The sequence below is a fragment of the Phoxinus phoxinus genome (genome assembly GCF_949152265.1).
Source record: "Phoxinus phoxinus genome assembly, chromosome: 13".
Classification (NCBI taxonomy): Eukaryota; Metazoa; Chordata; class Actinopteri; order Cypriniformes; family Leuciscidae; genus Phoxinus; species Phoxinus phoxinus.
This window is the reverse complement of record NC_136888.1, coordinates 15,870,163-15,887,064: the sequence shown is the minus strand read 5'-3', so window position 1 is coordinate 15,887,064 and position 16,902 is coordinate 15,870,163. Positions and strand designations below refer to the sequence as shown.

The 16,902-nt window shown below is 38.2% G+C and overlaps 1 protein-coding gene across 1 annotated transcript in view; it reads left to right on the top strand.

Moving 5' to 3' along the window:
• The window catches only part of adck1 (aarF domain containing kinase 1), a gene marked incomplete at its 3' end in the record, with an annotated part of 104,188 nt that overhangs the window by 65,177 nt on the left and 22,109 nt on the right, over nucleotides 1–16,902 (top strand). Inside the window, exons 5-7 of the mRNA XM_079632152.1 lie at nucleotides 7,079–7,237; nucleotides 7,676–7,834; nucleotides 10,188–10,304. Of these exons, the coding sequence (XP_079488278.1) occupies nucleotides 7,079–7,237; nucleotides 7,676–7,834; nucleotides 10,188–10,304 (435 nt within the window). The remainder of the gene's footprint in view (nucleotides 1–7,078; nucleotides 7,238–7,675; nucleotides 7,835–10,187; nucleotides 10,305–16,902) is intronic.

Below are 16,902 nucleotides of genomic sequence, written 5' to 3'. Positions count from 1 at the left end.
ATAAGACCACCAATTTCAGGAGGATGAATAATGACGGTCCGCAAAGAAAGAATTTCTCTGAAAGAATAATGGAAGACTCAGTTTACTATAAATATGTTAATGGTCTTTGCTGCAAAAGAAAACTATTGTATTTATCTGTAGTACATTCTGTGAGATGCACAGTTATGTATTTTAGTGCAGTAAGCCCAGGCTTCTCTTCTTTTGATTCAGTGCATGTGTCTGACCACTTTAGTGAGTTATCTTTGAGCCATCTGAGATATCTGAGGTGTTTATATTATTGAAACACACACACACACACACACACACACACACACACACACACACACACACACACACACACACACACACACACACACACACACACACACACACACACACACACACTTGCAAACCTCTTATATTTATTATTAAGATTTAGACGGCAATCAACTTATACTTTAGGAAGCAGTCATGCATAAATCTGCTTAATTCTGAATGTTTCACACATTTATAGTTGATTGATCACTTTGGTTATGCTATTAGTTTCAGTGGGGTCGGTGAGTAGTTTATCAAAAGCTAAAACCAAAATTTAAAGCTAATGCAAACAGCCTATTTTGTTGCTTAGGTTGAGGAGAGTGCTATTACTTTTCTAATCGATTGGATTGAGTTTTCACCTATTGGACAATAAAATGAGTAAAAAATTCCACAGAGGAACATTGAAGAAGAGATCTGAGCCATATGTAGGGTGTTAGCTACTACCTAGTAACGATCTAGAGCATCCTAAACTACAAAAGCCCCACTCAGATTTTCTTCACAATTTTTTACAAATGTACACTGAAAAAAAATGGGATGTTTCAACTTAAAAGTAAGTGTTCGTATAAGTGACAACTTGGATATTTGAATTGACTATACTTAAATTTAAGGCAGCACAAACACTTTAAGTTAAAACAAATTGTTTTACAGTGTATTTACTTGTTGTTATAGTAATTTATAATTCTATATAATTGTATAGAATTTCTATATAATTTATTATGTATAAAATAATATATGTTATGATATTGTATAATATAATATTACTGTAGTTAATGTTGTCATTGAGTTGCCATTTTTGATCAGTTCTATATACAGGTGAAAATCGAAAACATAGAATATCGTGAAAAAGTTCATTTATTTCAGTAATTCAACTTAAAAGGTGAAACTAATATAGACTCATTACATGCAAAGTGAGATATTTCAAGCCTTTATTTGTTATAATTTTGATGGTTATGGCTTACAGCTTATGAAATCCTTTTCACAATATTCTAATTTTGACTTTGGGGTTTTCATAAGCTGTAAGCCATAATCATCAAAATTATGACAAATAAAGGCTTGAAATATCTCACTTTGCATGTAATGAGTCTATATAATATATTAGTTTCACCTTTTAAGTTGAATTACTGAAATAAATGAACTTTTGCACGATATTCTAATTTTTCGAGTTTCACCTGTGTGTGTATATATATATATATATATATATATATATATATATATATCTACAAATTATATTTTTATTTATATCTAATTTTTATTTTACTGTTTGTTTTATTTATTTTAATTTTATTTATTCAGTTCTGCACATCTAAATGTGTGAACAGTTAAATAAATGTCACATCTTCATTGGTCAGTCAGTGGGCAGGCTTTAGTTGTTTTGAGGGCCGCTCACACCGGCATCGGCTCTGTTTGTGTATCTCCTCTGCGGCAGTCTCAGCTGACTGTGATTACAGTGATGCACAATAATGGCTCCGGCTGCTCAGCGGGAGGTCAGAGGTCACACTGTGCTATCAGGCCATCACAGGCACTGGCTGATATGTGCTCCCAGTCATCTGTGGCTTTAGATAAGCTCGCACGAAAAAAAGAGACAAAACTCTGATTATCTGATCATTTCAGAAAGGACAAACTGGGTCAACTGCGTGAACGCTCCAGCAGAAACAAAATGACAAAAATGAGAAAGGACAGTGAGGCGAAATGGTATGAAAGTACAAATGTCAGACCTGTGCATCGCACGCTATGCTGGACGTATTGAAACGCAACTCCAGAGGGAATTAGCACACAATTGAGGTTTGATATGGCGGCTTCTGTAGCGGGGTGGGGTGAGCATAGTGGGGTGAGCATATTGAAAATACAAGAGACAGGCTAGTCTAATGACTACAGCTCTCTGGGGATTCCTTCTTGACCTCTTCTATAGCTAATTGCTTCCATTATTCTTGCCCCACAGTGAGAAGAATGAAGCTAGGGTGGGAGGAGCCTATCATATCTCTCCACCCCCCCCCCCCCCCCCCCCCCCATTCTTTGAATGACAAATGAGAAAGATGTGACTCAGCATGGGCCCAAAGGGTGATGCAAAATCTTGCTGGGCTCTTACATCGTAGAGGGATGATCAAACATGTCATTTTATAAAGCAAAACATATATAAGGTGTATAATCTCAATATAGTCACTTTAATGTATACTGAAGAAAAATGTGCTATTTTTTGTGTCATATGTTCTGTATATCATATTATACACAGAAAAAAATCAACTGCATGGTTACAGTGTAATGAGAGCTTTTCCAGAGATATGGTTGCGTAACTCATGCAGTGGCAAGTGCTAGTCATGTGTGGGAGAGACGCCTCAGGAGAGCCGGAAGGTTCCTCTGAGCAACTAGCCATGGACAGGTTCACATTAGCCTAATCGGACAGGTTGTCTATGTACGTCAGAGAATGAGTCCATCTCTGACGGAAAACACTGAGTTTGGACTTGTGACACCAACCATGTCCAGCATCTGCTGAGTCCGTTGGTGTTGCTGCAAAACTGTGGTGAAGGGGTTGATTTGTTTCGCTGTAAGGCTAAATATCTTGCATAGCATCTTTAAACTGACTTGTGATGGCTTTTGCTGGTTAAAAAGGTTCATGAATGAGCGAATAATTAATTATTTGAATAATGTGTGCCTCAGTTTCACTTTTCAGAGTTTATAATGTATACACTCAAAAGTGGCAAGTGCTTGTTAAAATAGCAAGCTCCAATCAGATTTACTATCAGATTGGCAACTTTTTGGAGGCACTGGTTTTTATCAATCTGCAAGCAAACAAAGTCCATTATATTGGTCTGGTCTGCTACTGTGAGCATTTTTTAAGAAGGACAGGACAGTCAAAGGTCAAAGTTTGCTAGGTTAGTGACTTTAAACGTTTTGAGGCCCTAATAACCAACATAAACATGAGCAGATATGTTTGTTTTGCTTTGTTTACAGAGTTATGTCTGTGAAATAATTGGGGCATATTACTGTTGACCGGACATTTTGTTTTGATCACAAAATCTCCACACATTTCGTATATGTTGTCTGTGCATTTACGGACCGACCTGCTGTGCAGTTATTTGAATGAAACAAACTGTTATTGTGGTAGCATCTATTTCAGATCAATCGGCAAAAAAAAGAAGAAAAAAAGTGGTGGCTAGTCAAAACCGGCAACACTCTTATAAAGGTTCTTAATTGGCATCTATGAAGGACCTTTAACATACATGGATCCTTTCCATTGGACAAAAGGTTATTTATATTGGAAAAGGGTTCTTTGGATTATGAAATGATCACACTAAGAAAAAGGGTTCTTCTGAAAGGTTCTTTGGGGGACCCAAAATGGTGGTTCTACCTTTCACCTTTTTGGAACTGATGTTTTTTAAGAGTGCATGGAAAGTGTATAGAATTTATATAGTGGATGGATGGATGGATGGATGGATGGATGGATGGATGGATGGATGGATGGATGGATGGATGGATGGATGGATGGATAGATAGTTTGATGACAAAATTTGTTAGCTTGACAAAACTTTGAAGTCTGAAGGTTTTACTCAGACAGCCAAAATTGTAGACACATTAGACTACCACATGCCCCATTATACCTCATCAGACTGCCAAGAAACCACATAAAAAACATTAGCAAGTTTTTGTATGCTAGCATGTTTAACCATGTTTATGGGCATTGTTAGAATATTTTATCATGCTGCTAGCATGTTTTAGCAGATTGCTATACGTGTTGCAAGTATGTTTCTAGCATATTTTGGCATTACAGCTTGATAAGTCAGAACAGCCTGAATAGCTGATGTTGCTTGAATAAGGTATAGAAGTTATTCAATGGAAAAGTTTTCACCCATGAATGGAAGTCTATGGGAGTTTGGGCCTGTTCGCAGGTATTGTACCGGAAATGTGTATGTTAAATCCATTAGGAAAGATATAGAAACCGGAGTCAGATCATTCTTGAAGGTCTACAGTATGTTGACTTTGGTGAACATACCTTGAAAGCTGCTGGAGATGTATAGAAATACTGGTAGCACTTTATTATACAGTCTTGTTCCCCATGTACATAATAGGCCTATGTACTTATTATAGTAATTACAATAAATGGGTAATAACTAGATACTAACCCTGAACCTACTTCTAAACCTTACCTTAACCCATATAGTTACCTTACTCAGTACTTTCTTAGGTAAGTACATGTACTGTAAAATAAAGTGCAACTGAAATACTACATAGGGGCTCAGAAAAATCTGAAGAATAATAATACTCTTAAATAGTAGATCACTATTTTGGCTTTGTCAAGCAAATATAATTAACTTTATGATTAATTTACAATTTAAGGATAGAATTGGTCAGTAGGGGGTCCTTAAAAGTATACGTATTACTGCTCAGGATATGGGGAGTTTCTGTATATCATTAATTTATAGTGTTGTAATCTCTGGCAGGACTGGCGAATCCTGACGCAAAGAAGCTCTATTTTTAACTGGCTGCGTCACTAAATCAGTTTCACATTCAGAGAAGCAGAACTTGGTATGTGCTATTCACAGCTCCGTTATGCTTTGTTCTTTTGCATGTTACTCATACTTATCCTGGATGCAATCCAGACTTCAACAGGCTGGATCAGAGCCATTTGTAGGGGAAATTTCAGGGTGAATGCATAAGGTGAGAAACGTTTGTTTCTCAATGGTCCTTCACCTGAGACTGCAGACCCTGGCATCACGCCTCTCTCTCTCTCTCTCTCTCTCTCTCTCTCTCTCTCTCTCTCTCTCTCTCTCTCTCTCTCTCTCTCTCTCTCTCTGGAGAGAAAGTCCACCCCATGCCGCTTAGCTGACACAGATGGCAGAAATCCAACCTAGACAATGATAAAATCCACTAACTTAGTCATCAGACATTTCAGAGCTTTTCACTCCATTTTCTTAATTCCATTTTTGCAATTTGGCTGCTGCCAAAATTGGAGCTGCCAGTTTTGGACACACATTATGAACAAACAAAATCTTTAATGCAGATTAACTTTTCATTTATACAGATCAAATAGTTTCAGATTTTACAGCTTCATAAGCTGTTGCTTTAGTTGCTGATTTTGTTAGTATATCACTGAGTAGCAAAAAAAGAGGGTCACACAAAACTGGGAAAAATCATACATAGAGATATATGCATAATTTAATTCCAGTATACTTTACATATTTATTATTGATTTGGATCTGCCCTCTTTCTAGATGGAAAAAAGTTGCCAAGCTCATCTTATAAGACTATGGGTTTGCCCTGTACATTGAGGATTCATGCAAATGACAAAATGATGCATTTCAGAAGTATAATTTCACCTCCCACAGTTTGAGCACCAGGAGCCCACTATTCCCAAGATGCACTCTTCATGCAGACTCGAAATGTGTGCACATCACTAGGATTAAGACATTGTTTTCAGTATTTGACTCTATACTTAGGAGCTTTAAAAAGAACAACCGAATTTGAGTTGACCTTCATCTGCTACACTCTCGTTCGTTTGTGTAGAGGTTGCCTGGTGACGTTAATTGAATAAAAAGCTGGGATTTCTCAGCACTCAATGTTGAAAGGTTCACCATCCCTTGTTTTTTAACCACATATTCATCCTTTTTGTCTCTCCTGTAGCAGTGAAATGCATTTGGAAAAATGTTGTTTTCGTTTTGGAGCAGAACAGCTTGATAATCCTTTTGGAGTATTTATTTATGGTTAACTCCTCTTGTGCACACACCAATGAGAAATGTGTCACTTCCTCTTGGCATTCCCTTCCACTGCCCCTGTTGTGTCTGTGTTGAATATTCATTGCAGTTGGCATCGCAGGAAAAAAGTGGCATACTGATCAGTCATGCTATTTTTCACCAACCACATTTACAAGATGCCCTGCTTACACTCTGCTCAACATAATTTCCCCCGCTGTTATAACTGAACTGACAATTAAATGATTTGTTCCTTGTTGAATATCATATTTCTTTGTAGACAGTATTTACTTGTAGTATAACACATTTTGCGACAAATGTTGCAAAGAGACAATTGATTTGTTTAAGTTTAGATGGAAATTAAGAGGCTGAGCATTTTATTAAAAATCCCCCCCCCCACACACACTTTAAGTAAATCAACTTGCTTTTATTGATTTGGGCGGTGAAGGATTTTGACTGGTAACCAAAAAGTTCTTCTGGATACAGGCTTCCCTTGGTTATTATATTAAATATTACATTTAAATTTTGCATTTATATATATATAAAAAAATTGTATATTGTATATAATATATCTTATATATATAGCGCAATGTATTATTTATAAGACTAGGATCGTTTTGTTTTAATACAAATTACTTATAGTTTATATATATATAGTATAAAATAAAATAAACCCTATAAAAAAACCTATAAAATAAAAACTATACATGAAATATACATATATACACACACACACACACACACACACACACACACGTAGATAATATATCTTGTATATATATATATATATAGCGCAATATATTATTTATAAGACTATCTTTTTGTTTTAATACAAATTACTTATAGTGTGTGTGTGTGTGTGTATATTTCATGTATAGTTTTTATTAATTTTTTTATATTCTAAAATAAAAATGCTAAACGTACAGTACATAGTGACATTTCTTAAGTTCACCCCCGAGTTTACTTTAAGTTTGTATAAAAGTAACATTTATATGACTTCCTGCTTGATTTTCAGTGTCACAACACCTGCAGCATTCCGGTATGATACTCTTCCTGCCTCTTTCTAGTTTTCTAACCTTTAAACAAAATTTCCTCCTCAGCTCAGCGATCTTTTCATCCAGTTTGACGAGAAACCTCACGGGGCCGCCTCCCTCGCTCAGGTCCACAAAGCAGTACTTCCAGATGGGAGGACGGTGGCAGTGAAAGTACAGCATCCCAAGGTCCAGCGGCAAAGCTCCAAGGACATTGTTGTGATGGAGGTAATTACAGAGGGAGCACGGCTGCCGATGCCTGGCTTCTGATGCCTAATTCACACGCTCTGTCATTGTCACACGCCCATGTATAGCTCGATTCTTCTAAGGGCCTATTCACCTCCCATTAGTGCTTAAAAAATAGATTCCATCATTCAACCTACATTTTTATTCATTTATTGTATTGCAAATAGCCATTTGTCCATGCACCTACAATTTCATTTGTATCACATATAATTACTCTATTATGGCCAAGTCTTACTCAGTCTTGGTTTGGAGTTCTGAGCTTTCATATCCCTTCCTGAGATGTTTAGCACTTTTTCTTTTTTGCTTAACATGATGCTTCTTGTCAGGGCCTATTAAACTATACACACAAAAAAAAATCATCAATCATCTTGATCAGACAATGCAATGTGTAACTATTTGTTTGCCTGTGTCTTTCTTCAGTTTCTCCTTCAGGTCGTCCACTGGTTGTTTCCAGACTTTGCTTTTATGTGGCTGGTGGAAGAGGCCAAGAAGAACCTGCCTCTGGAGCTGGACTTTCTCAATGAGGGCCGAAACGCTGAGAAAATAGCAGACATGCTCAAGAAGTTCAACTTTTTGAAGGTTTGTGAAAGTGTCTCTTTATGTGGCATTGGGGAAAATCTGTTGATGGTCTTTTTGGGCGTACGGTAGCAATTGAACTTTTTAAAATCTGAGGTTTTACCCTCGGTTTCACAGACAAGGCTTAAGCCTAGTCCCAGACTAAAATGCTTGTTTGAGCGGTTTTAACTGAAAGCAATTTGCAAGGACATATCTGTAAAAATTCGAAGGCACATTTATAAAAGCCACGGTAAATGTCCTAATTAAACTAAGGCCTAATCCTGGCTTAATCTAAGCCATGTTTGTGAAACCGGGCCTTAATGTCTTAAATTACCTCAGGTTTTAAAAGAAATCACAATGACTCGGCACTGCAGCCAGGTTCACTTATTTATAAATGGTAATATTACTTCCTTGAAATGATCAATGATTTTATTTTTTTTATATATATATATATATATATATATATATATATATATATATATATATATATATATATATATATATATATATATATATATATATATATATATATATATATATATATATATATATTATATATATATATATATATATATATACATTGCCAATGGCCTTCATAAAAGGATTAATTTGCCCACTTTCGTTTGGAACGAGTGTGCCCTTCAAGGCTGCACGAATCAGCACTACAAAACAAAAAGCTCAGACTTTTTTGACAGTTCAACATCTTATTCAGAGAATTTTGTCAACTTTCAAGTGAAGCAAGTCATATTACAAGTCCTACTTAAACACCATACTAGCTTTAACTTGCACTTTTTCACACTGTCTCGGCTAGATGCTACATATCGGAGTGCCCTCATATTTCTCCCCTGCAAAAAAACTTTGCAAGGTAAATAATCTGTCATAACAACTGCCAAATGCTTCCAGGCAAGTCCCCTTTTCATTTTTAATGAATAACAAAGAGACCTGGCTGGCTGGCCCTGCAGGGTAATAAGAATTGCCTGGGTTTACACCCGCAGATTTGTGCCTCTAATGCACACTATTAGCTCTGTCAAAACGTTTGACAGCGGAGCACAAGCCGCCATGTCAGGAATAAATCCCCGGCTCTCCGCATCAGCCTCTCGCCCTGTAAAACAAGCATGATTATACAGCGGCGGCGGTGTGGCAGAGTCGCAGGCAGTTCAGAGCGTGTGGCTGTTCCACAAGGCAGACACTGAGCTGAAAAATGGCTCTGTTTATATGGTGGTAACGGAGGGATTTTTTATCGTTGACGTTCGTCTGATAAAGAGAGCGGAGAGGAACTCGGCTGAAAAAGTGTCGCCGGAGGTGGTGGCAAAAGCCAGACCTTGGTATCAGGTGGAGGGAAATTATCAAAGGAAAAAAAGTCTGTACATCTCCCTCATTATGAGCAGAAAGTTTTTTAATTAGTGAGACAAGTTGGTAGAGCGATAGAGCACCAGATAAGCAGCAATGTTCAGGAACAGGAAGCTGTCGTATAGAAGAGGAAGGTCATCTGAAGCATCAAGAAAGCCTGCTGCTTTGAGCTTTATGTGCAGATTATAGCTAATTTTGAGCATCTGGCATTATCCGTCACAAAGAATCTTATTGCCGGAACCCATTTTCTCTATGTCTCTGTCAGGAAGTACAGATAGCGACTCTCAGTAGTGTGGAAATTGGCGATTTCGGTGTGGCTAGTTATGTTGCATGCTCATAGTGCACAGTCTATAACTGTTTTCCACAGCTTAGTTATTTACTGACCAACGCCGACAGAGGTAACGCACTGATCCAACAGAACCCAATGAAGTGTCTGAACAACAGTGTGAATTGGCCTTAAAACCACTCAAATCACCCTTGTAAAAATGTTCTATATAGTATGAATATGGGTAGTATGAATGTAACCCGGACATACTACATCCATCATGTTGTTACTGTCACGTGACCTACCAGCGTCAGTTGTGTCGCTTCACTACCATTCATAAATCCCCTCCCGTGGCCTCATGGGATTGTCAAGTGTCCATCGACTGCACACTTCAGAATCTCGCTGGAAGTAGTTGGTCATTCGGGGACTTTTTTAAAATACTATGTATTCGGACATACTACTCTTTTGGCATACTGTTTTTCGCATACTACTGTATATAGTAGGGAGGTATTCGATTTTGGATTCAGCGTTAGAACACCTCAGGAACTACATAGCAAAGCTTAAAAAAACTTTATCCCAGCTGGTTCAAGGAATTTCCAGAAAAAAGTTTTCCAAATTCCAAAATAAGACTTGTTGAATAGGATGTTTTTCATTATTTATTCAAAATGCAAATAATAATTAGAACAAATGAAGTGAAACATGGCACAGCTTCCTGCAAAAAAAACCTGCTGAGAATCTGTTTCTTGTTTTGTTTTCTTCCAGATCCCAAAGATTCACTGGGATCTTTCCACCAAGCGCATTCTAACCATGGACTTTGCAGAGGGTGGTCAGGTCAATGACCGGGAGTACATGAGGAAACACGGCATCAATGTCAATGAGGTAAGAGAGACGCCCTTATCTCTGCGTTACTCTAAAACAGAACATCGGTTCTTCAGAAACACTCAGAAACTGCAGCCCAACAAACGGCACTTGTCACAACTCAAGATCGCTTAATCAGTAATTTCACTCTGCTGATGTTAATTTGAGCATGGAAAAGTGCTCTGGAATGTTAATGAAGCAGTCACGTTTCCTGCTGTGGGTTCTGGAAGCTTTGAAGACGTTTCTCTTTGCCCTGTTCCGAGAGGCTCTGACACCGCTGAAATGGAGGCTGCTTGGTTTGATGAATTATGCCTCTCAAATTTCATTTCATTTTTCTAGCCCTTAGCAGATGAGCACTAAATTAAATCAGGCTCTTTTTCATATTTATATCACAGACTGTTTTTCCGTTGCGGCTGCAATTTATTCTACTCCGCCGCTTTTGTCAGCACAAGGACTCGCCACGAGATCGAGCGCCTTTTTAATTTTGCACTTTCGTTAAGGTGACTCGTGTCTCAGGGTGAATGCGGTTACACACAATGGCTTTGGTTAGAATGGAGGCCCTACAGAGTGAGCTAATCTGTAGTTATGCGGGGCCAGGGGACGACAGAGAGATGAATAAACTCTTGTGAGGCCCGGAGGATAACAGAGAAACGGATGCTAATGGACTATTGATCGATGGGCCAGCGTCTGTTCACATGGAGATATTTCACGTCACCATTGCCACTGCATTATCATTTTCTTGTTATTTGATGATGGTTGAGTTATCACTTTGTCAGGTTGCTGTTGTTTAAAAAAAGAATAAATGCATAAAAAGATGAGCGAACTTCACTCCTCTTAACATGCCAATCACAAAGTTTGCAATGCTCTCATCTAAGGGCGGGTATTTTGACAAAAAAAACTTGTACGTTTATGTTAGAATGTCTCTGCAAATCACAAATTAGTGCTTAAAATTCAGCCGAATATTTTTATATATGTTAAATAACGTGTGATAATGCCTGTTTTTTTGGATAATCTAGAACATATTAACTATACTTCGTCTCATTTTATTTTCGTCTTTTTATTAGGGCTGTAAAAAGGTCTTGAATATCTTATATATTATAGAAAAAAAAACCATTGTGGTATTTGCATTTGGTCTTTAGTTGATGTCTGTTGATAGAAAAACGAGAGACTCCTCTATTTAGGCGTTGTCACACTGAAGAATCATTGTCAGAGTCCTCTTAAACTTTCTCTTCACTCATATAAATGTTTTTTTTTATTGGCTCAGATTGAAAATCAGCAAACAGCTTTCAGCCTTTTTTGCTCATATGATGAAAGTCATATGAAAAGTCCAATGTTGTTTGGACCCTAATATTCGTCAAAATATCTTGGAAGAAAGACAGTAATACAGGTTTGGAATGATGTGAGGGTGAGTGAATGATGACCATTTTCATTTTTAGTTAAACTAAACTCACTTTAAAAACCATTGGGACATATCTTCACTGTCACGTACGAATAACATAAGCAGTCCTAGTAGTAGTCGCATTTACACTGGAGTTGGCTGGCAAGATAATATATACTGGTACTGTAGTCTTCTCAAAACATTTTCTATAAACATTGATGCTCCATCCTGTTCGCCCAAATATCACATCTTGTCCTGTTCAATATTTTTGTTATTTCACAAGCAGCTTCATTCATCATACAGTATTCCCAGATTTCATGCGTCGCTCTTCCATGTAAGAGAGGGAAATTTGGAAAGCGCCAGTGAGATAGATGAAGAGATTTTTAGAAACGCAGAGCGAGAAAAAGACTGCAGCCGCTGAGAGCCGTGGTGCGAACCCGCCGTCTTTTGTTAAATGACTAAATGGGATCATTTTAGCACCTGCTTTGTTTGTGTCACTCTGTCATTATATTTCCTCCGACCTGTTTTGTCTGTCTGAATTAATATGCACATTTGCTGCCAGTTTGTTTTGCAAAGCTCGCTGAGGCTTTAAACGGCAACCTTTCCTTATCGTTGTACACCCAGGCGTCAGTGAGCCTGACAGACGGGTAAACACAGCCTGAAACCGGTCTCATAAGCCACCGAGCCATGCTTAAAGGGCACCGCACACCTTTGAAAGACGGAGGAGGGAACGGTCGGCGAGTGGATGGCACATCAAGCATTTATCACACCCCCCTCTCACTCGCACGTACACACGAGTGCACATAACATTTATTTTCCTTTACGCGGTGTCACACACAACCACTGCTTGGATTTCTTCTGCCGAGCCATTTTTCTTTTTCTTTGCAGATAGAGGACTGGGTTATGGGCGTTACTGATTAACTGATGCTCCCTGGTACAGTGTGGCAAATGAAGACGCATTTTAAAAGAAAACGCCGCACAAATTTTATGCAGAGCTTGAAAATGCAATCAAAGGGCTCGGTTCATCAGACTCATTTGGAGTGGTGCAATTTAGTGAACGCTTCCGCTTATATTTTCCCTCTCTCGTTTTAATGCGTCGCTGTGCATGCGTGTGCGCGTCTGCTTTGCGAGTGCGTCTGAACGCTTTTAAGAGGGTTTTAGAGGATCGGGGGAATGAAAGCGATCGTGGTATTAGCAAGTGTGCCACGTGGCCGCTCAATGGGGCTTTGCTAAAGAGACGCTCTCCATTGGAACAGGTTGAAAAGGCAGTACAGCCTGCTTGCTTAAAAAGACACTTTATTTTGAAATTGCCGAGCTGTGGGGGGTTAGCAGAGCCGGTGGGAAACGGAGCTGGAGGCTGCGAGAGGAAATGAGTCTGCTCTCTGGAAGGGCATCTGAGCAGCGGGACCTGAAGACTATGGAGAGCATATTTTTGGTGCCTTAAACTGCACCCACAGTCACGGTTTTGCATGAAAAGCTAACCGAGTGCTTTAAATTCAAGGAAACAGAGCAGAAATGTATTTGAAATATATTTGAACATGTCTGTGTATATAGAGTAGATCCCAAAAAGAAACTTAAGCTACTCAAATATAGAATGTCTTCATTGTACAACAAAATATTGAACCAAGTGTTATTTATTTTAATCTGAGAAAAATATAATTTTGTGGGGAAAACGTGGAAATAGTGTTTCATTTTTATCCTTTATTTGTTATATTTATTTGCTTGCTCAGTGCCTTGGATTTCAGTTCTTGTGGTTTTATTGGCTTTAAGGACCTTTTAAAATTAATTAAATAATTTGGCGAAGTGTAATGCGATCAAGACCTGCCTGGAAATACTTTAGCGGTGTGCTTATCTTTGAATGTTTGTCAACCAATCAGAAATGAGCATTCAACTGCCCTGTATAGAAGTATTCTTATTTTATACGGATGCTATACTTCCATTATTCTGTCAGTTTGCATTTGTTTAGCACTGAATCCATTCAAATAATAAACTGGACACATGCTAATTTTATAAGCACTATTAAATGTCAGTTTTTTTCATTGGAAATCCTGGCAAATAGGGGAAGAACCTTAGGGAAATTAGCTGTGTGAAATTCCAATCACTGTTAGATTTCATGCTGTCATTGGATTTTGTGGCTCCCAAAGCATATGTTGACAAATGTTTGAATGAGAAATTGTGGTTCTGTACAGAGCTGTACAGTACGCGCATATAAATGACAACAAATGTACATTTTGTGTTGGTTGTAACTGAATGTAAATGGCTGATTTGAGTGGATGAAAAGAGGGAAAAATCAATATTAGTTTTGTCTAGTAAAGATTTGCTGGTGATCATTTATTTAAAGCCAACATGAATTGACAATGATTATTTTTTCTGAAATACTGTAGTATTTATTATAAATGATTTATCTTATTATTATTTATGTTTAAAAACAGGTATTTTAATCTCTTCTCTGCTCGGATGATGTGTTCACTGGCGTGAGGGCGGGAAAACTCACACGAGATAAACAGCAATACCAAACCACAAGGATCCAACAATCCAATCAATATTCAATTAATCAAAATCTTTCCTTGTTCTAGAAGCCGTTTCACTTGGATGTACGTCACTATAGGGAAGAAAAGACTATCGCAACTTCCGTATCATGCTGACTTTAATGTAAAGATATCAATATGTAGTGGTGGTGTTGTTTTTTTCTCTGCTGTAATTCCCACACTTAAAAAAACACTCTTAAGCCAACCTAGTTTTGCTTCCTAGTCTTCCCAATCTGACCAGGCTTTTCTGGTTTAGCTGGCTGGTCTCCAAGGCTTATTGTTATGTCAATATGGAACACTATCTGAAAATGATAGAAAATGGCTTTAAGTAATTGCGTCCACAATGGAAACTTAGTGCTGTAGCCTCTTTAACTTAGAGTAAAGAGGTCAAGATCAATCGTCTCTTCTCCCTGGATACCCTCACTTCCCCTTCATCTTTCACTCTTGGCGTAAATGCCCTATTGCCCTGTGCCTTCCTCTTTCGCTCTTTTTCTCTCTTGCATATAGAGGTCAGAGTTTCATAATATCAGACTGGGGCTACTTTTTTTTTTTCATTTGACAGACTTTGAGTACCTGACAGTTGAGACACATACTGTAATATACAGTACACTGAGACTAATCTGTGAATTTGTACATTCTGTTTTCTCTAGGTCTTTTTCTCTCTCAGAGTATGAAAGTACTTTTATAGAATCCACCGCATGCAAGATGTTCCTCCCAGATGCGACCAGAATAAGTGGTAATGATTAAAGTCAACGCTATATTAGCCGGCATCACGGACGATCCTGCCCTCCGTAACCTCGACCGTTCCCCTTGCGGTACTCATTAGTCACCGGACAGCCTTTACAATGCTCACAAAGTAAATAAAGCAAACAGTGTAGCCAAGCGCTTTATCAGGGCCGAATACTGGCTCTGGCATTAGCCAATGATGATGAGAATTATTAGACAGCTGATGGGATAGATACAGAACATAATAAATGATGGAGTCTACCTCTGAAAATGGATAGAATTATTAACTGGCTCTGGCATCTGCAAGCTTCTGTGTGGGAGCTGGCGTGCAAGTAATCAAAAGATTGATGATGGCTGGAATGGACTTTTCTCTCTGTGTTCTGCCAACGTGCACGGAATGTCGGAACATTGTATTATTTTCTTTACTATCCAGATCTAGCAAAGTGTACAGACATTGTAAATTAGCTTGAGCTTAGGAAATCCCAAAATGCACTGCAACAAGCTCAGCGATAAAAAAGTATAGATATCTTTATTAAATAATAGAAATTGCTACTAATGAATAAGTTAGGTTGCACTATTTTGCTTAATATTTGTGTTTGCTATTTTTTTCTTAGAGTATTACAAGGCATTCCGTTAGCCTAAGAAATTGACAATGCCTAGCTCTATCAGAGTCAGTTGTGAGTCTAGTTTCTGATGATTTATTCCTGTTAATGTTTATTATTAAATACATTTAAATAAATTTGTATTTAAATAAAAAATGTATGTATTTATTGATTAAATGATTATATGTATTGGCTATTTGACCAAAACAAAGTCATCCTTTACTATTGCATGTCTGTTAAAAACCCATTAGTAGTTGCAGTAGCTAAGGCCTTGTGTCCACTGTCCACCAAAGCATTTTTTCCCCCCGATACTAGTGTATTTATCCAATTTTTTAAAACGCAACAGCATGTCGGGCCACTGAACGTCTGTTTCATGCTGAGAGCTCTGGGTTTTTTACAGGTTACTGAGAGTTAAAGAATGTTCAACTTGGGGTAAATAGCGCAGCGCTCATAACTCTCACTTTTTACCCAGTCCAATCACAGTGGAGGAGGGGCGGGACAAATACCGCACCGACCAACCGCCATATTCTGCTTGTACAACGATAAGAAACGACAACAAGAAGCACATATCTTCATCCAAAACTAGTGCCAGAGCAAGTACATTATTATGTGGACATTTTTATATTCAGAAACATAATGTTTGCAGAAATAAGATGCTAACAACAGTTACGCAGATATTCCATATCATGGCACATATAGCATCTGAACTGAAAAAAAGCGTGCCGCCAAAGCTCTCTCAAACGCACCCAGCAAGGCGTTTTCAGAAGAGTGCTGGCGTTTTCAGCTGGCTTAAAACGCATTGGTGGACGCGCGGCCTAAGAGAGTAAGTAAAAACTCTTTAATTTCCCAACTGGGATCAATAAAGTTCTACTACTACTACTAATCTATAGCATCCAGTGTGTCTATTGATCTATTGAGGGTGCTTCTCAATCGGAAGGCTGCGTCTTAGTAAGGCTGCATATCTCGGCTGCCCCTTCATCAAGCTCCATGGAAGGCCGTCTCAATTTGAAGGATCCTTGGAAGGATACCTTCGTTTTCGCGCCCCTCATTCAACTCATTTTGAAGGATGCATCAAGTATATCCTTCACGTTCTTCAATCACCCACAATCCTTTGCACACATTCCAATTGACGAAAAAGAACTGACGGAAAATGTCGGCACTGAGCTTGTCCGAGCTCATTATCAACTGTAAGACAAAATAAATGTTTTTTTGGTAATGAAGGCATACGTGTGCAAAATTAATCACTTAACGCTAAACTGCCAATAATGTAAGCAGTCACTGTATTGCATTAATAGAAAGCCAGTTAATATGAAGACTTTTATTTATCCAAAATTAAGTTTTAATAGTGTTTTCGTGCCGTGACCGCGGGGGCGTGAACGCGTGTG